The sequence below is a fragment of the Vulpes vulpes genome, chromosome 1 (assembly GCF_048418805.1).
Source record: "Vulpes vulpes isolate BD-2025 chromosome 1, VulVul3, whole genome shotgun sequence".
In the NCBI taxonomy this organism is placed as follows: domain Eukaryota; kingdom Metazoa; phylum Chordata; class Mammalia; order Carnivora; family Canidae; genus Vulpes; species Vulpes vulpes.
In genome coordinates, this window is record NC_132780.1 from 111,582,468 (window position 1) to 111,610,363 (window position 27,896).

Sequence of the window (27,896 nt, forward strand, 5' to 3'; positions counted from 1 at the left end):
AATAATTGGCAGTTTTAACATGGGAGCCACACACATTCAGCTTATAGCATACCTAGAATGTATTTCAATGTTAAGAACAAAGGCAGGATCTGCCTCATTTTCCCACTGATTTGTATGCTCCTTGGGGGCAGAACTGTTTGTTTGCATCTACACTAAGTAAAATTTATGAGGAGGAAAAACACTGTCATGCTAAGCAGGCAGTGCTTCATTCATGCTTGATAATGAAGAACATACCCTAAAACACAATGTCCTAAAAGAAATCTATTCCCAACATTATTACAAAAATTAAAATGAATGTTGATTTTGCACAGGTTTAATTCTTCCTAGTTTTGCTGGCTGTTACCTCCTTTTAAATCATCTGTTGTTTTGGTTGGTTGTTATTTTTTTTTTAAGTTTTTGTTTTGATTTGGAAAAGGGTTCAGAGGGCTGTGCGAGATTCCATACAACCCAATGGGCAGCCAATTGTTTTAATTGTATTGAATTAATGACCACTTCTTTCCCATCTATTCTCACACACAGCCTATTAAAGTCATCTATTTTTCAATGAGTTGTACTTCCCCTTTCCCTTTTATCCTAGATGGAATCAGCCCATTTTGAAATATACAGGCAAAAATAACTAAAATGCACAAGGAAAAGTAGGCAGGAAAAACATGAGCCTGCTTGGTTAGATTGTTAATTTTCTTATCTTATTTTTTCTACTCTCTATTTTTTTCCTCATCTTTGTATTTTTTCAAGTCTTGAAAATCAAATGTGCCACAACTCCTCAGGAATGAGTAAATTCAAGACACTAGTTGAGTATCAATCTTTAGAAACTAAAATTTATCTGAATTTAAAGCTAAATTGTTTTATTTTTCCCAACTAAATTGGTCAGATATGAAAAAGTATTCCAGGGTTCCAACTTCTGAGTACAAACAACATGTTGGCGAATTTGTATTGATTTTACCTGCCAATCTAGATGCAATCACACTTTTTAGAGCAGATTCCTGTAATTTGCTTTTCTATAAAATGTCACCAACGCATTAAATACTTTGAAAACAGTCTTTGTAAATCAATCTGCACTTATTAGATTTGTTTAAACGATAGCATTAGAATTCCATGCCGAGATTTAATTTGGTTTTAAAATAACTCCCTACATGCAGAACATTTCCAAGGGCGGAGAGGCTAGTTCCCAATTACTTTCATGCCGTCACTGCTAACTGTGTTTAATGACTCACTTACCTACAAGCTGTGGGTTCTCTGAAGAGCTCCCTGTTCGGTGAGATGCACACATTTTACCTCGGGCTATTTCAAATTTTTAAAAAGGGGAAAACTCAGAACCAGAGCCAAATAAAAAGTAAAGGTCTTACCTTGTTCATGTCAAAGGTATTATAAACTTGATCAACGTGTTGATTGGCCTTTGGGTTCAGACCCTGCAGACCCAAGAGTGTCTTAAATTCGTGAAGTGTTTGCAGGCCAGATGGATATTCCCTCATAAATTTTCTGTACCACACATAGGTCTCTTTAGCAGGAACTGCTGCCTGACCACCAGCTCTGGATTCGTTATTTCCCATCACGATTCACGGTCTCCAGCTTTTTCTCAGGTTGCTTTCATGTAAGGTGCCTACCAACTTAGTTCCTCACCCTTCACTAAAACTGGAGGCTAACATATGCCTTAAGAGAGCTACTCTAAACCTCTTACAGCTATAGGCCAAATAAGAATAGAAAGCCAGTGAGATTAACTCATCTGAACAGTTTTAAGACAAGGTCATTTATCGCTAACTGATGGGATCATGCTTGCTGCCACTCAGAGATACAGCTTTCTGTGAAGGGCAGAGGCAATATTTTAAAAAGAATGATCCTTGCCATACTGTCAGCCATAAATTATGCCCACATTGCGGAGTGGGGTCTGACAGAGCTCTTGAGTCTCAATCTAGAAGCCTGGGCTCGAGGCTTTGTTTGCACTTACTAAGTGCACTGAAGCATTACAGGCTCAGCGTTCCCATCTGTAAAACAGTAATGAGAATATTTGCTTTTTCATACCTAAATACTGTGGAGATAAATTTAGATGAAAACAAAAAGTCGGAAGCCATGGAAAACTGATACATTTTGAGTACTGTTAAAATGTAAAGGAAGTCATGTACAGAAGAGGGAAATGGGTAGAAAGAGCCATATTAGTAGCAGTAAAAACACTTGTAGGTGAGGTAGGCAGAAAAGTGCAATCTGCAGTTAATGAGACATATTAAGCTGTGTCTTCAGGCATTGGTCTCATTTTATTTTTTTGCTGTTTGTCTTTTCTCTCAAGTCTGCTTCTACCCATGCCCTGTACCTGCTAGTTTTGCCCCACTCCAGTTCCCAAGCTAGTCTTGTCTGAATCAAGCTCCAGTTGCATAGGACTTGAAAACTGAGTGAATGAGCCTAAGAACTATATCCGTGGTCCAGTAATGGAAATGAATTGCCCTGTGTGGCCCTCACACCATCTTGCTGCTAATCATACGTACAAGTAACAGAATTCCATTGTTCCCACCCAGGGTCATCTGGTCCTGAGTGTGGTTCTCCTCTCCTAACCTTATTCCATTTCCCCCCCAATTCTCATAGTGACTCAGTTCCTAAGTCTGGTTTCTGCCTTAGTCCCTATTCCTTAGTCCTGATTACCTATTTAAAGCCCCAGCTCCCCGGAGAACTGGAGCCCTTGGGACCTACATGAAGTGCCTTAACAGGAGGTGGGGGTCCTTAAAGTATATAGGATTAATTTTGTTTCAACCATACCAAAGTAGATTTTAAATAGAAAAATTCTGAAACCATAATTACAGTTAAATAACAGGTATTCGATAAGATTAGAGAAATGTGGAACCCATTCATTTGGAAGTATTACTCAAAACCATTAGACTAGATGAGATTCCTTATGTGGAAGACAAAGAAAGATGATAAGCCAATGAGGACTCTGTTCAGATAGGAAATATGAGGAATATTCTGTCAGGATCTTCAAAGACCATTCTCTGGGGGAGTCTCTGTGCAGACCTTTTCTAAATGTCTGCCAGAAGGATGCTCAGAGGCACTGACTTATCACCATTAACATTTATTAATCACTAATTTTTATATTAAGAAAAGAATGGCTAGTGATGATGGAAGAGGAAGGTAATGAAAGTTTTCAAGGGGCCAAGGAAATCCCTCATGGAAGGAAGATTTTGGATAAATGAAGAATATAAGGACCTGAGATGCAGAAACTGTGTTACTGCATGTAAATGATGCTTTTTAAAAAATCTGCATAATTACTTGCTGATAAGACTTTAAAAGTATAGTATAAAGATTCTTATATTGGATACAATATTGATATCCCAAACTCAGGAATCCTGCTATATAAAACATTAATCTACTCTAAGATAATGGGAGAAAGACTTCATTTCTAAAAGGTCAAAGAATAAATCTAAACTATAATAAATTTAACTAGAATGTGCTGGATGTATTTGAAGAAAAATTTTAAATGCTAATATAGGGCACCAATGAAGACTTGAACATACAGATAAGCATATTTTGATCTTGGGTAGAAAGACTTGATATAAAAAAAGACAATTGTACCTTAATCTGTTATACTACCACACACCAAACAAAATGCAAATGAAGTTTGAGGGGTGGGTGTTGACTAAAAAAGCGAACTCTACGTCTGGATAAGAATTAAACATGCAAAGATACAAAAGAAAATTCTAAAATATAAAATTATTGACAACTCCTACCAAAACAACACGGGTCCAACATGAGAAAAGTTGGAACAATCAATGAAAAATAATAGAATTTTTTTTAAGAACTTGGCCCAAATGCAAGTAAGAATTTAACAGGACATAAAGCTGGCACTGCAGATCAAGTGGGAAAGAGACTGGTCATTCAATGAATACTTTGGGGGACAATACTGTATCTATCTGGGAACAGAAACAGTGGGATTTTTAACTTACTCTCTTCATCAGAATAAATTCTAGATGAATCAAATATTTAAAATATAATGATTAAGGTAATTATAACAAGGCAAAATTTCTTTATACTTTTTAGCATTGGAATGTCCCCTCTAAATAGGACTCAAAACCAGAAAGCATAAAGAAGAGGAAATTACTCCCCCCAATTTTTTAATCCCACATGACTCAAAACACTGTAAAATCTTTTTCAATATAAAGTTAGGAGAAAATAGCTGTAACACATATAAAGAAATAATTTCCCTAATATAAAAATTGTTCCTATAAATGAGTAAGAAAATACTTACCATTAAATAGAAAAATGGGAAAAAAGCCAAATTAAAAAATTCAAATGAATTTTAAACATGAAAAGATGCTAAATCTTACTCATAGCATAGGAAATATACCTTAAAGCTAAAAGGATGTACCACTTTTCACCTACTTGGGTCAGCAAGATAAAAAAGCTTGATAATTCACTGGATGGGTGAATGCGTGAGGAAACAGGCACTGATATAGGGCTGTGGGAATATATATTAATAAAATTTTTATGGAGCACTATTGGGCAATGTCTACTACTAATAAAATGTACATGCCTTTTGACCTGGCAATTCATCTTCTGAGATTTATTTAAAATTTAACTAACTGTGCATGTGTAAAATAAACATATTTATAGAGATCTGTTCATATAAACCCAAAAGACTGGGAAAAAAATCCAAGGGACCATCAAAATGAGAATAATTAAATAAATTCTAGTATGTCCACAGAATAAAATAAATAAGGAGCAGGGAAAGATGAGAAGCTCTCCATGTACTGATCCTGATACGGAATGATCTTGAAGGCATATTAACTGCAAAAAGCAACAGAATCTTTTGGATGCCATCATGTCTATATTTATATCTGTATAATGACTTACACAGTTTTTTGTACACTGATTGTTTTTGGATGGACACAAGTAGCTGGTACAAGCACACCACTGGAGAGGAGTAGTTAAGTGTTTAAAGAAAAGGATGAAGACTCTCCACCATATCCCATCTCACACGTTCTGAATTTTATACTGTGTGTATGTACAGAAAATTAAAATTATACAATTCCACAACATGAAATGTTTTATTGCTTTTGTCCAAATTTGTAGACATTTCTAAACAAATAAAAATAATCAGTTATTAAGGAAAATATAAAAATGCAATTCTTACATATCTGTAATATGTGTTCACATGATACTTAGAAGATTTGTATTTTTACTACTATTCAACAATAGAATTATCATAGAAGTTATATCTTACAGTTTTTGAGGATATATATTTCCTGCTTTCCCGAGTATTGGCTATCACGGAGAAAGGACATACGGTCTTTCTTTTTCAACACAAGCTTTAAGAGGAGGTGATCCTGTCGTCCTTTGTACATGGATTTTAAAAACCACTGTTTTCTAGTTTTTATAGTCTTTTAAGTGAAAATAAAATTTAGGCCTAACTGACATTTCCCTTTCTTCATAGCTCACGTGGTAACTGGAGAACTCTAGAACTAGTTTCTGAAAAAACAGAGTTCAGGAACACAACCGCAAATGTGTACATTGTAAATCAGTCTCTATTTCTAAAATACACAATTTTCTTAGAATTTAACAGGGCAAACTGTACAATAACGAGTACAAGGCGAAATACGTTTTGAAAAGAATCTTCCTTTTTCTAATTAGCATTTTTAAAAGGAAATATCTTTTCTGACTTTTAGTTTTGAGAACTATTTTCAGTTTTTTTCTAAAGGGAGACTAATGTCCTGCATCTGTAGTCACTTTATTTAAAGCGTTCCGAAAAAGGGGATTATCTTCTTTAAGCAAAGCTTCTAAATAACCGTCAATCTGCTCCAGGTCTCCTACCGGACTACCCTGGGGAAAGAGAATCAACAGTCACAGCGGGCGAAGAAGCTGCAGGGTTTATTCCTATCATCTGGGTGGCCTCTGGACAGTCTTCCCTATGATGCATGTAGCCACAAAACCCACCTTGCCCTGGAATAATGCCTTTAATCTTTTAAAATGTTTTCACACTTAATCTCATTTTATGCTCACAGGTGGTTAGGAACTTGGATCATTTTTTTTTCTTTTTATGTGGAGGTTAGTTTAACTGGTTTTCCTTCTATTTAATTACTTGTCATATTCCTAAAGCCACCCTGTCTCCACTTCATTCTTCTCTATTATAGCCTCTTGTCCTCCATTTTATTTTATTTTATTTTAAGATTTATTTATTTGACAGAGAGAGAGAGAGAGAGAGAGAGACAGAGAGAAAGAGATTGAGATGAGAGAGCACGTGCACAAGCAAGTGGAGCAGCAGGCAGAGGAAGAAGGAGAAGCGGCTCCCTGCCAAGTGGAGAGAGGATATGGGGCTCGATCCCAGGACCCTGGGATCATGACCTGAGCCAAAGGCAGATGCTTAACTGACCGAGCCACCCAGGCGCCCCTTATGTTCCAATTTAAAAGTTCATGTGTCTGGAGCACCTGGGTGGCTCAGTTGGTTAAGCATCTGCCTTTGGCTCAGGTCATGATCCCAGGGTCCTGGGAGCCCCACATCAGACTCCCATTTGGTGAGGAGTTTGCTTCTCCATCTCCCTCTGCCCCTTCCCCCTTGTGCTCTCTCGCTCTCTCTCAAATAAATAAACAAAAGTTCATGAATCTTTAGCCCTATAGGCAAAACAGATGAGTAGGCATATTTGGACTCCTCTGTCACTCGTCTTCCCTCTGCAGCATCTTCCCTCCCACGCTCGGCTTGCTGCCCTCATCCATCTCCTTTTCTCTCCTTCCCCAAGTTCTCTGTGCAATTTCACCCTCTGCTTCCCTGGGGTGCTTAATCTCTGAACAGCTGGACAAATACTCCCTCTTTCCTGACTTAAATCTCACTCCCTCCAAAGCCCAGCCTGGGATCAGTCTGCTCTCCAACTGGAGCTGACGGAGAAGAGAATTTTTAGAAAGGACCTTTCAGAAACAATTCCAGCTTTAGGATTGTTCCCAGTGTCTGGCACCACCATCCTGGCTTCTCCATCCCTCAGCTGGTTCCATGAACTGTGCTTTTCTGCCTGGCTCTCTCTGCCCCAGGCCTCTGACAAAGCTGGACTGTCCTGAGTCCCAGCTTTATGACCGGGGCCCTGTCCCTAAAAATAAGCTCACGTGTAAATCACGTTCACTTAGATTTTCAGATGCTCACGGGCCCTGAGGAAGGCCCTGGGTGATCCTTCTGGCACTGATGGGCCGACGGCTCTGAGTCTGTTCAGTCTAGTCTAATCCTTTGGCTCTGCTCTCTGCCTGGCAAGCCAGACTTCCTAGTAGGACTTGAGGCTGGTTCTGTCCCCAGCCTCTTCGTGGGCCTGCTCCGTCCGTCTGCTTCGGGTCCACCTCGTCTCTCATCTCCGCTCTATGCCAGCATAGCTGCTCTAGCAATCAGAGGCAGTGAAAATCGACATTTCAAGTCCGGGATGAGAGTCAATCTATTTGGGCAGGAGTCCTCTGAGTACCTCTCCAATGATACTAGATGAAGCATTTCAGATACTCTGTGAGCTAAAGCCCCTTCACCTCCTTACTAAATGTTGTGCATAAAGCAAATTAGTAGAATTCCTTTGGCTACTATGCAGGAACCTAGAGGTTTGGCATAGAAGGAAGAGTAAGTCATTATTCTTTCATTTTTTTCTCCTAGCCAAGCAGAGATTTGCTATCATGAAAACCAGTAATTTTTATGAACTTTTTTGATAGAGAGTAGTATTTGATTTTTATGATACAGAATTTCTTTGGTCTCTCTAGGTTTTGTTACTAAAACAACAATCATCACTGAAGCTATACTCTGTACTGGACCTTTCAAACGTAAAAATATTTGCTGCCTTTTACAGACACAATAACCACAGTAAGTGTCTCCCAGACCACTCAAGGCAGGGGGAGGGTGGTATCTTTTTTGGCCATCTACTTAAATTAAACAAAAATATTTTCTGAGTTTCATTTTGTATTCACTATGAGAGAAATCCCAAAGAACATAAAAGATATGTATTTTGTGAAGGAGGAATGGATTCACCTTGAAATGGTCACAGCCAGTGGTCTGGCTTCAAAGCCCATGCTCGTCACGTACTATACCGATGGGTGCGAGTTTCCTGGTCTCTCCCTGACCCCTCTTCCTGGGTAAGCTAACCCTCCACTCAGTCAGGGCTCTCCGTGGGGCTTCAGCTCCTGCCCTCTCACCTTGGATGGCCCAGGAAGGCCCTGTCTCCAATCCCGGCTCAGGGCCTAAGTCTGAGTACAAACTACCACGTGCTTCCTAGGCTTGCTGTTGATTTCTCAATTTATTTCCAGAATTTATGGAAATTTGAATTTATGCTATACATCGTTTAATTTTTAATGTATTCTATCCAGCATTTCTATTTGCTGTAGAAAGAAGACGGACTTTTCCTCATTAGCTCAATCCATCACAGGAGCCCTGTTCTTTATGCCTTCACATATCCAAACAAGATGAACAGCACACTTACACAAGGTTTCCTGACCTCTCCAACCTCTCCTCAAAGATTAGAAGAGTCCGTTTCTAATTATTTATTGAGATAAACATTAAAATGTTTTGTTGTCTGATAAGATTAGAAAAAATTTCCTACTGGAAATACGCTACTGAGGAGACAAGTTGATCAAACTATACCAAACGGCACAAGCAAAGGTTCTGTTTTTTGTAAGAGAAAAAAATAACAGACTTTTTAAAAAACGTTCTCATATATACTTTCAAAGTTCACTTATTTATGATATCAATATCCTTACAGGGAGAGAAAGGGCTAGGTTAAGTGACCTGTCCAAAGTGGATGACGATGGCAGGGCAGGAAGCTAGCGGAATGCTCTTTCCACAAAGTATATCCCTACTACTCAAAATTTCATTACTTACCAGCTGGAATTTCTGCAACAGGACTGCCAGTTTTTCCCGAAGATTATTCAGTTTAGTTTCAGTAACTTTTCTTTTTTCTTCACATTGTCTCAGAGATATTTCATTAACGACCCCTCTTCTATTTGCATCATAGATGATGGACTGCATTTTTCTCTTTAGTTCTCTTTCATATTGGACCATGTAAACATTCTGGATCTGGGAACGTTTTTAAAACCAGTTTTAGTATATTTTTAAAGTATTACTCTTCCCCCCCTGGTATCAGAGAGCGATTTCACATTCCAATTCTGCACATAGGTACCAAGTGTCAACTCTATACCTGTGTATCACAGGTGGTCAAAACCTAAGACACAGTGATACCCTGAAGGAACCTGCAATCTGATGGAAGGAGGAGAGACAAGAAAAAATGTCCAATACTCCAGTAACTATAAAGATGGGAGAGGCATACTAGGGTGAGCTTGGAGACCCTCGCTTTGAAATGGAAAAGGAATCTAGTAATGGTTGAATTTGTCTGCCCACCAGTGACCCCAGAGTATGCAAGGCACAAAGGGGGCATTTGGTGGTACCTGTGACCCTCTCTCCATAGCACCAGAAACTCACAGGCAACGACAGAATGGCCGGCCACTCGGGGCTTTCCTGAAGATGTCATGTTATTTATAACTCAAGTCTGTGGCATCTGGAAAGTGCAGAAGCTACAGTAAGAGGAATTCCTGTTCTGTCACTCTCGTTGGGGTCCTTATCCTGATGCAGAGTACGGTCACTTCCCTACACACATGGCCCTTGCTAATTCAACAGTCTCAGTTGTTTCCCAAGAGTTCATGTTGTGGCTGAGGCACTCACAGAGTAGAAAAGGTAACGGAGAGGCCAAGTGCTCCAATTTCAAAATGACATTAATTGCTCGTATCAACACTTGGAGAGGGCCAGGGGATGTTCTGAGAAAAGAGATACAGAGCAAATCCTGTTTTGATACACATTTGAATGCTTCTGCAATAAGGAGATTTCTGTGTTCTGATATGTCTGGCTGCCAGGTAAACTGCCAGATGGTCTCATTTGACTTCTGAGTCTACTCTTGCCTTCCCCCACCCTGACCCAAACTCACTAATACCGGCAGGCCCCTCCCAGGCACTGTCCCCATCAGCCCCTTTAAGTACTCATTGCGCTCACGTATTTCTCCTCTTTCTATAAAATCCTTTTAACAAACAAAACCCCCTAAATACACTGAAGTCCATCTAACACTCGCTAACCACCTCCTAAATTCAAGGCATTGAATTTTGTTATAGGTGATACAAAGACGCACACACACAAAAGTGGGAGGAGAGGCAGAGGGAGAAGCAGATTCCCTGCTGAGCAGGGAGCCCACCAGGCCGTGGGGCTCAATCCCAGGACCCTGAGATCATGACTTAAACACACGCACACACGCACGCGCACGCACACACACACACACACACACACACAATCTATCTATCTATATCTATCTATCTATCTATCTATCTATCTATCTATCTATCTCCATTTAAAGTGAGACTTAATTGTAAAATCTGTGGATTGCCATGTGAAGAAATCAGATTTTTAGAGTCTCAAACTGCTTGGGCACTTGTGTGTGTGGGTACCAAGAATTAACATGATGCTGAAATCCGTGGCCTGCCCCTATCTATCTACCTTATTCCCTGAGTTGCACACGTCATTCTTCTAAGAATACACCAAGCTCATTCCTGCCTCAGGCCCTTTGCTCTTGCTGCTTTCTCTGTTAGTGAGTTCAACCCCGATCTCCACGAGGCTCACTGCTTGCCTCGGGTCTGGGCTGAAACATGACTCAGGTATCCCTTGCTCACTGCATCCAAAGTAGCCTGCCCTTTCCCCAACATGCACCATTATGGTCTATCCCGGGGCCTTGCAGAACTATTTTATGTTTATTTACGTGTTTAGTGTCTATCATTATGTGATGTTACATTATGCTTTACCTGTCTGTCCTCTAGAATGTAACCTCAATGTAAAAAAAAAAGAAAGAAAATTGGTTTTGTTTACCCCTGTATTTCCCATGCCTGCCACATAGTTGGCACTAGACAGTGGGGAGTTAGGACAGAAGATGTGCAGCATTCACAGCAAGGGGATTTTAAGCACGCAGGCCGATCCTGCCCGGAAATCCAGGCTATGTTCTGAGAGCACAGAGGGGAACTGGTGATCTTTGAACTTTCAAACATCTTCAATTCAACCTACAAGAAGTTGATGACTTACAACTAAGGCAATGATCACTTCCTCCAGGAAGCTTTACAGAGCTCAACCCCAGGAAGTGGGTCTCCCAAGGCCAGACGGGGGGAGTAGGATAAATAATTCAACTGAGCCAGAATAAGGAGGACAGGGTCATAGATAGCTCAGATGTCACCAATCACGCAGAGTTCCTAGTGTTCAGAGCTCTACAATTTCACAGCTTTTGCCATCCAGAGCAATAGCCAGGGAACGCTTCTTGATAAAAGCAACAGTAGTGAGAAAACAAACCAAAACACGTAAAATTCAAAGAAACCTGAAAAACAACACTAATGCTTTTCAGCAATAAAAGGAACGTACTATTGACAAACACTTGAATGGATATGGAGGGAGTTATGCTAAGTGAATAAAGCCAGACAGAAAGTGAATATTAAAGGACTCCATCTCTACAGCATGACTGAAATGACAAAATTATAGAGATGGAGAACAGATTAGCAGTTGCCTGGAGTTGGGGTGCTTGGGTGTGTGTGCAGTGTGACTATAAAGGAGAGAACGTGGAGAGCTCGGTAGTGGTGGGAGTTCTTTCTGGATCCTGGTTTTGGTGGTGGTCACACAAATCCACACATTTGAATAAAATGAGACATATATTTTACCAACTTCAGTTTTGTGGTTTTGATATTCTACGATAATTGTATAATTACATAAGACATAAGCATTAGGAAAAATTGAAAGGTACATGAGACCTCTCTACTATTTCATAATTTCCTGTGTGCCTATAATTACTTCAAAATAAAAAGTTCAGAAGACAACACTGTTCATACAGTATGACATTAGGAATGTTTATACAGAACCCTACCTTCAAGGTCATAGTCTCTCAAGGTCATACTTAGTCTCTCAAAGTTCAGTTTTGTAACCAAGAAATGATATTTCCTTCAAACACAAACAGCCAGTTTCCTGATTTATTCTTCTGCCTTTCTCAGGCTAACATTTCCAATAAGTTTCTATAAAAGGTAGCAATTTTGAGAACTTTCAAAGTTCATTGTAAAAGGACTTCTGGTTGTATTAACATTTTAATTAAGATGAGTAGAGAATTTTAACAAGATGAGAGGCTTAGTTCTGCTGGTTAAACCTACTCTTGTAGAGGTATTTTGGCGGATCAAAAATGGAATTCTTTCCAAACTCCATTAATTCAGAACAGAATTAGGATTTGAAAGAAAGGATATTCAGCTGAGATTTTAATTTTCTGCCTTGAATTTAAAAAGTCAGAGTTCTCGCAGCTCTGGAGAGCTCCAGAATCCTAACTAGTTAACACAAAGTAAGGCTGGCCTCCAAGCCCTATAGATTTTGTACTCTACTTGTAGGTACAGGACATGTGAGTGTTTATGGGGGCTGGCACTACAGCAGAGACAGTCAACCTTGATCCATTGCAAACGGTAGGGTCCAGATATTCAAAGGTACTAACTGAATGCTGGCAGGATATAGAGTTTGATAAGAGACAACTGCTAATTTCAATGAGTTCATATAATCTAGTTATATTAGGAGAAAAGAAAATAGAAGGAACAACTACAATATAAGGCAAAAGATGTAATTAATGCTAAAAAAGTTTTAAGGTTCTCTCAAAACACAGAAAGTCAAGATTAAGTTCACATGAACGTACTGAGGGAGGCTTGAAGTGGAAGGTGGCATTGGCTCCACATAGGGTGGGCAGGACTTCAAGAGGCCAACTGCAGAATGGGAAAGTAGACGAGAGTGTTCTGGGGGACAGTATGGGGAAAGGCTCAGAGGCAGGCCAGTCTAGTAGGCTGGAGCAATCCTATTTGGGATAGGGTTTGTGAGAGGAAAGAATAAAAAATGGTGGTTCATGTCCAGTTGTATAGCACCACTCATATAGTCATAAATCATCTACTACTAATAGTAGTTATGGAAACCAGGGCCAGGTGACCAGAGACATCTGTAACTTATCAAGGGTCCTCCTGTGCTTTGATGTAGCCGCCTTTATTAAAAGTACATAGCTTAGGGATCCCTGGGTGGCGCAGCGGTTTGGCGCCTGCCTTTGGCCCAGGGCGCGATCCTGGAGACCCGGGATCGAATCCCACATCGGGCTCCCGGTGCATGGAGCCTGCTTCTCCCTCCGCCTGTGTCTCTGCCTCTCTCTCTCTCTCTCTGTGACTATCATAAATAAATAAAAAATTTAAAAAAAAAGTACATAGCTTAAAGCAAGTTGCATGGGTCTATCCTCTACATGGGTATCAAAAAATGATTTTAATAGTTTTTATAACCATGCACTTAAAACTACCAATCATTAATAAAGTCCTCATGACCAAGCAGTTTCATGCTGGGGAAGTCATGATTCCAAAAAATCGTTCTGTATTTTGTTTGCAACATCTCTGTTTCAATAGGAAGTCACGGTCTTCTGACTTTATCTTGCTTTGATTCTTTGAATCCCACTTGCCCTCAACATTAAAAGGATTCTACTCATCATTTCTGCTAACACTGTTCACCTTGTATAAATACTTACCTTACTGAGTCTGGTCTCCAAAACCCAACAACAGCTTGGCTCCATTACAGATCATATAGATACCAGAAAAATATCACTTAGAAGCAGACATAAGCCTGGATAAAGTAAGATGTGGAACAACCTAATCCTTAGCAAATTTCTAAGTTTCATGGTGGTAAGTATTTGAGTCAGAGTTCCCTAACCAGTAAATATGAAGATCTGTGGGAACATCCAGGAGCCTTACTGGTACCTCTTTGAGCTGGCTGCCAGACTTACAGCTGGGACAATTCCTGGTGGGACACTAAAAATATGGCTATCACATCCCCCCCCCCTTCCACAATCAGCATCCTCCCATACGTGTCTCGTTATGCAACATAGAGGTCTCTAGTAATTTAATAATTCTTTTACACCGAAAGGCTGAGAAGCTGTGGTATACCTACTGCAAGTAACACATCCAAACTCTATCACAGGATGAAGTATGACAGTCTGGATAAGAATAAGATGCAAGACAGTGATGCAGAGAATGAGCTTTGAGTAAGACAAACCTGGGTTTCAACTTACTTACTTGAATCATGACATTGTAATAATATCTTACTCTCAGTTCCTCATTACCAACATAAAGAGAGTGGCATCTACCTCCAAATGTTGGGAGGGTTAAAAGAAGTATTGACTACAAAAGGTCTAGTTTAGTGCCTCCCTTTACTGGCTCTTGATCAATCCCTGTTTTACATTCATGGATGAAAATAATATTAGTGCTAGAATAGGATCAAAAATATATTGAATGAAAACTTTGTCTTGTAATCTAGAAAATGTGGACAAGCACATCTTTAGGCTGAAAATGTTCAATTACTCCTTTTCAACAGACATTATTTGGGAAATAGACTCACTCTCCAGTTGCACAATGATGGGAAACATTCATTTCCAGCTGTTTATCACAGTCCAGTAGGCCCTCATTCAGAAACATCAAAGGCAAATATATTCACAAGGGTGTGAAATTTAGGTACATCCTATACTTCAAATACTTTGTGATACAGCCTTTCTAAGAAGAAATCTGGTTTAAGTTCTAATTTTCATTTCAAATTTGTCTGGTTATATGTCTTTTGTAATTCTATCTCATTTATGAAACAAGAATATCCAAACATACTCCATTCCCTACAAAAGAGATGAGGCAGTGGCTTTGTTTCTGTTGGTGCTTCTCATGATTCTATGAAGCACCACGCACCTCCTAGTCTTTATAGGTTTGCATGTTATTGTGACAGTTTTCCAGAAGATGGCTTGTAAGCCTAAGTACCTTTAGTAGCATTAATTATTTTTATAACTATTTTTATGATGTAAAAATGATAAACTTAAAAAATTGTTGACAGGATACTAAAAAGCAAACAAAAAACATATAAAAAAAACCTCCAGAGATACCAAATTGCCAAAATAATTAAAAACTTTAATCTACCAGTGACTCCTGATTTAGTCCAGTGTCTCAAGGATTTAATCTATTTCTTAAAGACACTGGACATCATATTTTCTGTTCAAAATATAGTCCTACTCCCAGTGTTTCATAAGCTTTCTGCTGTGGAAATATTCGCATTTTAAAATTCAAAAAGATGTTGCTTTATGGCATCTGATATGCTACATATTAATCTTAGTCTTGATAAGAGAATACAAATTTGATTTCCTTCCAAACCTAACATTTAGGAATGCATATTATTTCTCCTTTGGAATATGGGATCATTTAGAATATAAATGACTGCATTGGAAAAAAAAAAAACTTACCTGGTTGAAGCACATTCTCAGCTTTTTGTTTGTCTGCTCTGGGCACTGCTCCAGCTGTTTTTGTAAATGATAATAGAACAGGATATTAACTTTTAGAGAATGAGCTGTCTACAATGGAATTATAACACACAAGTATCTAGTATAAAAAAAAAAAAACATCAAAGCCTGGAACTGGCCGACACTGGTACTGTGAGTCTTTTAAGCCTGGGTCTAATTAAATTAATTACCTAACATATACCTCACCTTATTCCAAAAAAAAGATTAAGGCAGTTTACATAATTAATAAACAACATGGTTAAACAACTGCAGGAGAAAAAAAAGTGAAGGAAAAGAAAATGACAATTTTCAAGAGGATGTCAAGAAGTAGCTGGAGTCTGGATTTCTTCAATGAAATGAGAACACCACAGAAGTTGACTGGGGAGGCACTGGCATATGGGATAGTATCTAAAGCCACAGACTTGTTGAGGTCACCTAGAAACAGCCCTTAATAGAGAGAAGAAAATAGCCCAGGAATGGACCCTCAGACATGCCAACATTTGGAAACCAGAGAAGGAAATGAGTTGTGAGCAGAAAAGATGGAAGGAAGGAAAGCAAAAAAATGGGAAATATGTTGTCATGGAGGCTACACAAAGAAAGTGGTTCAAGAAAGAAAACGTGGTCAACTGGGTTGATCTCTAAGAGGTCAGGTAAGATGAGAAGTGACTACTGCATTTGTCAGCATAGTGGTCACTGGGCCTCACCAGACAGTCCCAGTGAAGTCACAGAGTTGGAAGCCTGGCATTGGGGTGGGGGGTGGTGAGAGAGAGGAGGAGGGGGGAAGGTGAAGTGAGGGTAGAGGTGAGGAAGCAGAAATAATATTGTAGATTAGAAAATTAAGGGATTCCCCCCAGGATCAGATGAAGGCATATGGCATCTCCATCAAGTTAATTATTTGCTGCTCTTTTTATTATTAGCCTTTCCATACGTATCTGTCCTTTCCACAAGCAATGCTGAGCACGAAGTCAAAGAAGGTGTTACAAGATTGCAGATTTCTTGTCCTGTGGAGTCAAATAATGAATCTCGGGGACACAAAAGGGTGAAGTGAAGTGAAAGTTTATTAAGTGAAGGTAAGAAAAGAAAGGAAAAAGAAAGCTCTCTAGAGTAAGAGGGGTCCCAAATGGGTTGCCACTGAGGGCTTTTAGGCACGGTCCTTTATGGAGAACTTGCCCAGGGAACTTGTGACCTTGAGATCCTTGAGCCGTTCTGATTTGAGCAAGGACTATTGATAACACCCTTAATAACTTATTTCTTTGAGGTTTGGTCATTTTCTGTTATTACATTGTAGCCGCCAAAGAAAAATACTCCCTAACATCTGGGGCTGGGTGGTCTGGTCTATTCTCTTTCTCATGTTCACTCTGGGTTAGCTCTTTTGCCTGCCAGGAAGAGTCTGGGAGCCCAGTCAGGGGCCCCCTACCTTCCCCTGCCTATACCTTAACCCTTTCCTTACTCAAAGGCATCCTCCCATCCTCTGTACCCCAAGATTCTTCTCGGCTCCAGTCAGCAGCTCCTGGCAGTCTCAGGCCTGCCTACCTCACTCAGCTTCACCACAGCCTTCAGTGACTTAGCAGTCTGGGGACAACCCACTGTGAGCCCAGGTACCGAACAAAGTTTTCCTTCTAAGCATACATGGCACTGACCCTGAAAGGAGATTTGGTCAATACAATTCTCTTCATCTTTCCCTGTGATGTGTTAGTCACTCTACTAAGACTAGTGCCCTGGGCACCTGCATGGCTGACCCACCCAATCCTCACCTCAGCCCCTCATGAAGGGTGGCTGAGGAAATGAACCCAAGCAACAGAAACTCTATTTTTGGTGTCGTGGAGGGAGGTCAGGGACCATGTCCTGTTTCTTTTCATCTTTACGACTTGCTGTTCTCAGTCTGTAGAGCTTATCTGAACCTTGGCCACACTGGCTATAAATGTACTTTTCATTCTGAGTCATCAATGTGGTACAAAAATCTCCATCTTCATTCACTTAAGCCATTCCTGGTCCTTTTCCTGTTAATGCTTCATAATTTGTCTGCAATGAAGATTAAGTTCAGGCTTATCTGTCATTCTCTCAAAGTTCCAATAAAGCCGGCTTACCTCAAAACTAGCTGCAAGATCCTCCACAGATGTGTAGCCAAATCCTGATGGTAGCTGATACTCAGGAAAAAAATTCAGAATAAACTCCCTAGGAAGATGAGCACAGCAGAGATGGTGATACGCCAGGCACAGGGACGCAGCAGTCGCCTGCCAGAACCGCTATCTCCTGGGTGTTAAACGTCTTGGCAAACGTGAACATGCCCACCAAATTGTTTTTACCACTGTCCTCAGAGTCTTCCCCAAAAAGCATAGATTGGGGAAAGGGAGGTGGGTGTGGCTATGAAAAGGCAACCCCAGGAATCCTCATGGTGATGCAACTGTTCTGGACGTTGACTGCCTCAACGCCAACATCCTGTGATAGCGTTAGCACTGGGAGGAAGGAGATAAAGGGTACAGGGGATCTCTAGGATTTCTTACAACTGCTTGTGAACCTACACTTACCTTAAAATTTAAAGTTTATTTTAAAAAGAATGGAAGAAAGAGGAAGGAAGGAAGGAAGGAAGGAAGGAAGGAAGGAAGGAAGGGAAGGGGAGGGGAGGGGAGGGAGGGGAGGGGAGGGGAGGGGAGGGGAGGGGAGGGAATGGGAGGGAAGGAAGGAAGGAAGGAAGGAAGGAAGGAAGGAAGGAAGGGAGGGAAGGGAAGGGAAGGAGAAGGGAGGGGAGGGGAGGGGAGGGGAGGGGAGGGGAGGGGAGGGGAGGAAAGGAAGGAAGAAAGGAAGGAAGGAAGGAAGGGGAAAGGAAAGGAAGGGAGGGAGGGAGGGAGGGAGGGAGGGAAAGAGGAAGGGAAGGAAGGAAGGGAGGGAGGGAGGGAGGGAGGGAGGGAAGGGAAGGGAAGGGAAGGGAAGGGAAGGGAAGGGAAGGGGAGGGGAGGGGAGGGGAGGGGAGGGGAGGGGAGGGAGGAAAGGAAGGAAGGAAGGAAGGGAGGGAGGAAGGGGAAAGGAAAGGAAGGGAGGGAGGGAGGGAGGGAAAGAGGAAGGGAAGGAAGGAAGGGAGGGAGGGAGGGAGGGAGGGAGGGAAAGAGGAAGGAGGGGAAGAGAAGGGAAGGGAAGGGAAGGGAAGGGAAGGGAAGGGAAGGGAAGGGAGGAAGGAAGGGAAGGAAGGGAAGGAAGGAAGGAAAGGAAGGAAGGGGAGGAAGGAAGGAAAGGAAGGAAGGAAGGAGGGAAGGAGGGAAAGAAGGAGGGAGGGAAGGAGGCAGGAGACAGCCATGGGCTCACAATCCCCACCCATAATCAAGCAGCCCAGGAAAGCCCTTCACCTCCTTGAGTGTTCCTGCAGAAAACTTAGCTTTGCAAAATTCCTGAAGGAAAGACATTGTCTACTTACTTTTCTCCCTTAAGAAAACCAGAGAACTTAATTCTCCAGAGTAATTCCTTTCATCTTGCATTCTGTGGCTGCTCTTAGAAATCATACACGGACTCTCTCTTTCCCAACAATGATTGGCCACTGTCTGACAGGTGCTTCATTCTGCCGAGAGGCAGCAGCGCCCCGCCCTTGTAGTGTGACAGCTTTTCTGGGATTAGTCACCTGGGCGATACATATTTCATTCCTGGGAGAATATGAAATCTAGAAATTTATAGCTACAATATCTTAAAAGTGTACAGAGTGTTTTTATGTTGAAGGGTTCTAAGAACCTCATGTATATTATCCAAGGGATTCACAAGATTTTTCAACCGCAAAATAACACGGCACTCAAAAATTTTAAAAAGCTGTTTCTTACATAATTTATATTTCTAGTGTTTTAAGATTATTTGTTTTAATAATCATTTATAATTTTAAGGAAAATTTAATCCAAAACATTAAAAATCCTCAGCACTGCACATTAAACATCTCACACACACACACACACACACACACACACACGTTCCAGAATTATTCGCCTGGCTAGTAAGAAGGTGGGCGGCTAGCAGGTATTTGAGATGAGCAGAAATCGGACGGCATAGAAAGCAGAGCTACAACTGGAGTCCTGAGCAAAGAGGGCCTGTGGTCACTGCCAGGACTGGTTTGGTGGGGCCGAAAGGGGGAGGTCTTTTACACAAAGCAGCCCCACTCCACATTCAGTCTCCCGTCCTCCAGCACACAGTTCGAGCCTCTCCTGAGCAACCATCCTTCATGGTGGGCCTAAATTCTTTTGGGTTTAGATCTAGAGCAAATCAGCAATCTTCTGGGGAGGTGCTTCCAGAGAAGCAGGTATAAGGTGGTGGTAGCATTTGGTTGGGACTGGGAGAGGGTGCAGGGGAGGGGAGGGGGCTACGAAAAAATTCTCGGTGAGTTCTGAATTGTCCTCAACCTATGCAATCTCTACATCAGAACTGACGCCAAACATCATCTAGAGTCTAAGTAATTTCTCACGCACACCTACTATTATTTCTAAAGATAGGTACCATTTTAAAATACAACTTTATGTAAAAGTTTTACAGCTTTTGCCATGTTGTATTTTCTCAAAACACTCAGGCTCAATAATCCCCCAGATAATCGCTGAACCCCACTACGACATAGCTTTTACCCAGTGACCCCTGCCAGAGCCTGGCATCGTGCCCCTATGCTAGGAACCCATACATTCTCAGTACTGGGCATTCAGTAGTGGGGAATGCAGGCAGGGAAGCAAGCTTTTCCAGGACAGGGTGGTAAGTGCTGGGATGAGAATGGGATGAGGAGCCCTCACTGTCACGGGGAGCCCCAGAGGAGGAGGAGTTGTTAGACAACTGTGGGGTAGGAAGGTGGGGGCATGGGAAGCAAGTATGACAGGCCACTGCACTACATGTTGGGGACAAATTTATTTTTCAAAGATTTTATTTATTTCCTTGAGAAAGAGAACACAAGCAGAGGGATCAGGAGAGAGAGAAGGGGCTTCCCCAACCCCAGCGAGCAGAGAGCCCAAGACCCCGAGATCATGACCTGAGCTGAAGGCAGACACTTAACCGACTGAGCCACCCAGATGCCCCAGGGACAAGTACTTTCTGGCAACACAGAGCCCCCCAGTCACATTCCACCACTCTTTAGAAAGTGCTAGAAATGTGCTGAGGGCTACTATATGCTTCATAGACGTAGCTTCACGTAATCTTTATGGAACAACTTTGATTGAGGAAACATTCTTACTTTGAGCCTCTCTGGTTTCCTGATTACTAAGGACCCAGCCCCCATGGGCCCTAGCAGGTCCCCTGCACTCTCCTGTCTCCCCCTCCAGGGCCTCTGGTTTCTGCCTTTCACTCTCTCCTCCCCAGAGCTCCTGCTAATTAGCTTTTCCCTCGGGGATTCTGTCCCATAAGACACCAAGTCAGAGGAAAAATTATACAGCTCCTGTGGTCTCCAAGCATAAACACACAGAGTTTTCCTGAAAGGTGAACTCAGAAAAACTGTTAGGTGCTGTCAGAAAACGGTTAAGACCCCAAACATCGCAGAAGCAGGGTGCGAGTGTAGTTAAGAACTCTTAGAAAATTCCTTCATTTATTGCCTTGAGTCCCTTTCTTCAGGGGTATTCCTTGCTGATACCTTCTTTTGTTCCTGAGAGTGGATCAAACCTCTCTTCACTCACAAACTTTAGGTTCCCTTAGGACACAGTGATCCTCTAATCCGTGAAAGGGGGGCTTCCAGGAGGTGGGCCAGGAGGCGCTCAGCACAAAGCTGCAGGGATGAAGTGGCATCCGTTCACCAGTATCCACCAAACCAGGTGGATACTGTGCGCCTGGGGGGACTCATGAATCAAGTGCTGCCTTTTCAACAGGCCTCTTGGCCCGTAGGAACAGCCCTCCTTCCCACGGAGCATCTACTCACAGTTCTACCCTCAGGCTTGACAAGAAAATCAAGGAAAATGTCTTTGCTTAATACTTTCTTCTCAAGCATTTAAGAAGGAAATATCCTAAAGATCTTCCAGAGCTATTACTTGCATCCAGGACCCTAGGAGGTCCTTCTTTGGCTATGAGGCCCATCCCGGCTGAATTCCTATAAAATCCACATCCAAATCTGCAAATTTGATCTGGAAGTTTTTACAGAGGTCAGCTGGGTGAGCTACAACCCTGCGTAGCACTGCTTGCATCCGTGGTGGCCAAGCTTGGAAACGCTGCAGCTAAGGGTCATTTCCTTTGCACTCCACGGTCCTATTCCCTTCTCAACGGAGTGGTTTTTGCTTATGAAAAATCTCTTACGGGATCCCTGGGTGGCGCAGCAGTTTAGCGCCTGCCTTTGGCCCAGGGCACGATCCTGGAGACCCGGGATCGAATCCCACGTCGGGCTCCCGGTGCATGGAGCCTGCTTCTCCCTCTGCCTGTGTCTCTGCCTCTCTCTCTCTCTCTCTCTGTGTGTGACTATCATAAAATAAAAAAAAATAAAAAAAATTAAAAAAATCTCTTACTTGCATTAATACAGCTTCATTGTCTCTAGACATGAGCAGGGAAACACAGAAATACCTAGTCATCCAGCTGCTCTTTTTAAAAAGTAACCAAGTTAATAAGCATAGTCCTGGGTGGCTCAGTAGGTGAAGGATCTGCCCTCAGCTCAAGTCATGGTCTCAGGGTCCTGGGATCGAGCCCTGCATTCGGCTCCCTGCTCGGAGGGGAGTCTGCTTCTCCCTCTGCCTCCCCTCTCTGCTCATGCTCTCTCCCTCTCACTCTCTCTCAAATAAAAAAAAAAATCTTTAAAATAAAATAAGCTTGGTCTTGGCTAAGAAAAAGAACAAGCCTCTTACTTGAGGTAGACTGAAACTCTCTTCTCCAACCCAATGAAAGAGAAAGATGAGGATGAATAGAAATGGCAAAGCTTCATTTCCCCAAACCAGGATATCAGATCACACTTTTTGACAGACCTCAACTGCTAGTGTATTTACTTTTGTGGGCTTTTCTCTTGCTTCAGTAACTGGCAGCAACCTGTACCAAGGGACTTCCTTTTTATTTTTATTTTTTATTTTTATTTATTTTTTAAAGATTTTATGAGAGAGAGAGAGTGGCGGGGGGGCAGAGATACAGGCAGAGGGAGAAGCAGGCTCCATGCAGGGAGCCCCACATGGGACTCCATCCCAGGACTCCAGGATCACGCCCTGGGCCAAAGGTGGCACTAAACCGCTGAGGCACCCAGGGATCCCCCGGGGACTTCCTTTTTAAAACTTATTTTTGATACTTTTAAAACTGAAGCTAACACAAAGCATGTTTGGGCTTTTGCAGAGTTGAAATAAATGAAGTCTGCCTTATTATCAAGTTTATATAAACACAATAAACCGAAACAAGGGGTTATAGGGCTAGCAGTTAAAAGCAAGGACTATGAGACTGCCAGGATGCAAATTCCAGCTCTATCACCCAAGAATTATATAATGCTGGGCAAATTACTCAATCTCTATAAACCTCACTTTTCTCATCTGTAAAATGGGGATAATAAAGGTCTATTTATAGGGCTGTTGAAAAGTTTAAAAGTGAGTTAACACATGGAAAGCCCTTAAGACAGTGCCTAGTACACAGCAAGTACATGATAAATATGTATTATTATTATTATTATGATTACTATTGAGAGTAACCTGAGATTGAATACTATTCCAATATTAGGATCATCTAATACAAGTTAACAGTCTGGATCCTAGTTTAGTTCTGCTACCTCTGACTTAACACACCCCATAATCTGAAAATATTTTAATATCCAGCAATACCATTCACTGCATTTTACATTAATCCATCTCAGCTTTATTAAAAGTATTCTTTGAGGGGCCCCTGGGTAGCTCAGTCAGTTAAGTGTCCGACTCTTGATCTCAGCTTAGGTCTTGATCTCAGGGTCATGAGTTCAAGCCCTGCACTGGGCTCCATGCTGGGCATGGAGGCTACTAAAAAGAAAAGAAAATTATTCTTTGAATACCAAGTACTATATGCTAGACAAATATGGAAAATCCAATCTGTTTTCAAATATTTTAACTATATTTGGGGGTTAAATAAACTAATACACAAAACAAAAAGTAATATAAGTCAGAAAACACTAAACTGAGTGTAATCAGGTAATGAAAATGAACAATGAAAATGATTATTTTTATTAATTTATTTCATTAACATGAAAGAAACAGAAGTGTTTGGACTCCACTTTGGCTGTGTGGAAAGGGATAAGGATTATGGCACGTCCAAAGTGAACCAAGTGGAGGGAAAGGGCTCTAACGATTCTCTTCATCATGTGACAAGCAAGGCAAACCTAGTGAGCAAGCATCAGTGAACAACACATGGTACCTTCCACATTCTGCACAGCCAGCTGTGATCTTCACACCTTGAGAATGTGAGGTCTAGTTAGCACAATGAATGACACGTGGACCAGACACAGAATAGCGCAGTGCAGGGGGTAAACATAACAAAGAAGACAAGAAATCTGTTTTCATCCGTGAAATGTGAGAAAACATACTACATGCTGCTCAAGGCAAAAGAGAAGATTGATGAATGAGGAGCCCATTTTATTCCAGTTAAACTTTGTGTTCTGTACAATTCTTTTCCCACTTAATATTTTTTTTTTGTATTTATTTATGATAGTCACACAGAGAGAGAGAGAGAGGCAGAGACACAGGCAGAGGGAGAAGCAGGCTCCATGCACCGGGAGCCCGACGTGGGATTCGATCCCGGGTCTCCAGGATCGCGCCCTGGGCCAAAGGCAGGCGCTAAACCACTGCGCCACCCAGGGATCCCTCCCACTTAATATTTTTGTAAAACAATCACCACAAAAAAAAATTCAAGCTGGTCCTGAAAAGAGCTGATTTATTAATATGTTTGGCTTTCAGAGTGCTCAGCTGCTAATTGTACAGTGATTTCAAGCAGCAAAGATTCCACATGTTCATTAGGGAGATGGTATCCAGGAAACTTTAATTTCCTAGTGATGCCTAATTATAGAAGTGAACATACTTTAAAGCCCTAGCACTCTCAATCACATTATCTCCTTTTTGATCACATGTAACATTAAAATTAATAATAACGATACACTTAAATGCAGAGCAAAAATGAGCCAAGGGAAAAATAAGGAAAATGATGATACCAAGAAGCATACCCCAACTCTGCTGCAACGCAAACAGATGGGTCTCTACAGATCTCAGTGTGGACAGCCCCAAAGGGTGTGTGTGTGTTATAAGTTGTGTGAGAACATATATACATACACACATACACACTAAGGTATATATACGTGTATATATATACACACTTCTGTATGTATATGCATGTGTCTATACACCTGTGTCTGTGTGTATACGCAGCGGTTAAGAGCATGAGACTATATATCAGGGAGCCTAGGCTTAAACCCAGCCCTGTCCTAGTAGTTGTGTAATTATGACTTTGAGTGTGTTAGTTTCTATAAGCTTCTGTTTCCTCATCCATTTTAAAAAAATAATATCAACTCTATATGTTTGTGGGAGAAAGGAGCTGATAACACAAACAAGATACTTGGGTGAGCCTAAAATATAATAACAGCTCAAAAGTATGGCTATTCTTATCAAGAAGCAAAATTCCAATCATTGGACATGGGGTCAGATCCATACATCTTTTGTAATATGTACCCATTTATTGATATATACAGGCACATTCATAGATATAATTTATTGCATACTACCTTGTCGTAGTGCTCAACTGACATGCCTGAATCTTGGAACCAGTAAGGAACAAATCAGGATTCACATTTATGGCTACCCAACTTCAAAACTGAAGAGCTGACATATTAATTCTGGGCAAATGCTGACAGAACTAGAGAATCCCATTCTTGAATGACTACACTATAGACCACGACAATATGAGACTGACATCCATCCAGATCATTGGGTGGCAAGTGGTCTTTTTCAACCCCATAATATCTGTACAACACTGAGGTCTGGCCTGTTTCCATCCCATTCCCAGGCTAGTGGAAGCCTGCCAATTCAGGCATCAGTGCAGATTTAGTGGTCAAAACTTCAGTGTTCAGAAACATAGCCCTCTGGTTCCATTTCTTGGTCAACAACTTGTCTCTGGAACCCTAGTATCATTAGTGAAGATGTGCCGTGATGCGAAGTCCAAGAAGATCCACCTACATATTACCAAGAGTGCCTCTCCCTTTCTGCTGGGGCAGGGTAGATGCTAGGAGTGTGTTTCTAAAGGACAGGTGGGGCCTTCCTGCCCATGTATGCAGAGCCCCACAGCCCTGAATGTTGCCACAGAGGTTTCCAGAAAGCCCAGGACAACTGCAGAATTGAGCTCAAGTCTTACAGTGGTTTGCAGTCTACTATCACACACAAGATCAAAGCCTGAGTAGAAGTTGCAGCTTCCTATATATATGTTCCACCTCTACATTTCTCTTTGCCAACTTTCTAATTCCAGCCTTTGCCAACTCTCTTCTTCAGGAAGTTTTTGTAATCACTCACGGATCAGAGGTCAAAGAAACTGTCCTAATGGAAAATACGATCTAGTTAGGGCACGTGGTGTGTTCTCCTTGGTTGAAAGCCTCTTACTTTACAACACAGGCCACTCACAGTCTGTGAACCCTAATCAAACCAACTGGCTCCACTAATTTAGTGGTGTTACTGCTCCTGCACCTTCCCTCTCCAGAGGTTACTAATTTAAGAGCACTCTTCTCTCTTCTAACTTCTTTGGCTTGATTATAAAGCCTCCTATCATCAGCCCCTATTTGGAAAAATTCTGAATCCTGGACTGTATCCCATCTCTGTATCCATCCTTTAGGAATTAAGATCCAGACATCTAAATACCTCATTTGCCATGTCCACAAATGTTAACATTCTACACTGAACCAAAAAGTAAAACTCAATTTCCCTTAATAAGTTTAGTGTCTAAAGCTACAAAAGGAGACTTTTCAGAAGGCCACACAAATCTTAGGAGGGTCTTTCTCAGGCAAAAACCAAATAAATAAAAAATAAAAGAGAAAGGAAAGGAGGAGGGAGGGAGGGAAGAAGAAATTCAGTAAGAATTCTTCGTAACATCCAGGAGAGAACTAACGTCTATCCCACTGCCAGACCACATGACAAGAGGCAGTTAGTGACTACAGTTCTATTTAAAAAGACATTTAACCCATGGTGTATCTGCATCAGTATAGGTAGGAGACAAGTTATAAAATCATTCTATTGAATCTTCTTGAAGACTTTACTACTCAATGGGGGAAAAAAGATTAGGAGTCGTCACTGCTTAGAAAGTTCAACAAAGCATATAGAAGTATGGTAGCAAATATCTTTACCTTAATTTAGACGACAGTTTTCTTACTGTTTCCTTGATAGATGTGCCTTGGGAAGACTTTGTCAGTACAGAAGCAACGTTACAACCACGACTCACAGAAAAGCTGGCGTTGCATCCAGAACCTGGACTTGAATCTTCCATCAGTGCACTGTGCAAAAACAAGCTGAGACTTATAATTTCAAAGCCGGAATCATATAAGATACTACTAATAAATTCAGAAACATTAAAATACAACAAATGAGAGTGAGGCCATATACGTCATGCTAAAAACTGTCATTTAGGTAGTTATAGAAAATCAATTCTCAACTAGAAAAATTACTATTTATTTCTGACAAATTTTGTTTCAAGGTTTTTGTGTAGTCACAATTAAACAGAATTGGTGGTAATGTATTCTCAACAACAGTAGTCACATACCATTTGTCTCATTTGTTGAAAGAGGCTTTTGAACTAAAGTTCTGTTTTAGCCTGGGGGAAGGTACATACAGAACTAAAACAAAAAGGGGCAAAGTCAGGTGAAAGCACTTAGGTAAGATCTGGAGGAAGAGGAGTGTTCCAGGTGATGTGTAATGATCCTGGGTAGTAATGAGGCAGGACTACTGGTACAGTGAAAAGGCAGGGCTGCTGGGGTAGAGAAGAAGAAAGGGATGGGGGGATAAGGGGGTTAGGGGTAAGAGGGGATGGGGGGTAGGAGGAGGTGGGGGGAGGGCTGGCACCCATGGCCACAGGACATGAACTGGAGCTTATTCTAAGCGGAGCAGACATTACCACTAGAGGGTTTCTCGCATGGAAGCAAGGTTATTATTATGTTTTAAAAGGAAAACTGGCTGCAGCATAGAGAATAATTCACAGTGAGAATGCTCAGAATAGTGTAGCGTGTTAATGAGACCCCAAGCTTTCAGTATTGTGGGAACAGAAAAAAGTTCAAGAGGGCTGGGGGACATGCAATTTGGGAGGCCAAGCTGCATGGGAAGGTAGGGGTCAGATCATGTAGGGATCTGTCTGTCAAATAAGGAGGAGATTTTTGTCATCTTTTCATGCTAGTGTTAAAGCTCTAGAGAGTTTTATATGTTTATACTGTATGGGTCATTTAAAAATTGGACGAAAGCTTCTATCAAATGGAATGTGTTTCTACAGTCAACTCATTTTTGGCATTGATTCTACTAACTTCAGCTGAATTTTATTTAAGGTTAAGAACATTATAACTAATGCTTGTCTCTTCAAGAATTATTTGTACAATATTTGAAGCCTATTAACTATAACTTTCTTTACGCTAAAATTTTATTAAAGTAATCCTCTAAAAAATTCTTTTAACATTTTTTGGGATGCTGAAAAGTTATGCCGGCACCT

At 41.3% G+C, this 27,896-nt stretch overlaps 2 protein-coding genes across 2 annotated transcripts in view; both read right to left on the minus strand.

Annotated features, from left to right (window-relative positions):
- GUCA1C (guanylate cyclase activator 1C) overlaps positions 1–1,550 on the minus strand; it is a 33,858-nt gene extending 32,308 nt beyond the window's left edge. The window contains exon 1 of the mRNA XM_025990630.2: positions 1,347–1,550. Within this exon, the coding sequence (XP_025846415.1) occupies positions 1,347–1,550 (204 nt within the window). The remainder of the gene's footprint in view (positions 1–1,346) is intronic.
- A 3,458-nt stretch (positions 1,551–5,008) lies between these two features.
- MORC1 (MORC family CW-type zinc finger 1) overlaps positions 5,009–27,896 on the minus strand; it is a 169,614-nt gene continuing 146,726 nt past the window's right edge. Inside the window, exons 21-25 of the mRNA XM_072722555.1 lie at positions 26,551–26,697; positions 17,399–17,486; positions 15,276–15,329; positions 8,810–9,004; positions 5,009–5,799 (exon numbers count right to left, since the gene is read on the minus strand). Of these exons, the coding sequence (XP_072578656.1) occupies positions 5,683–5,799; positions 8,810–9,004; positions 15,276–15,329; positions 17,399–17,486; positions 26,551–26,697 (601 nt within the window). The 3' untranslated portion in view covers positions 5,009–5,682. The remainder of the gene's footprint in view (positions 5,800–8,809; positions 9,005–15,275; positions 15,330–17,398; positions 17,487–26,550; positions 26,698–27,896) is intronic.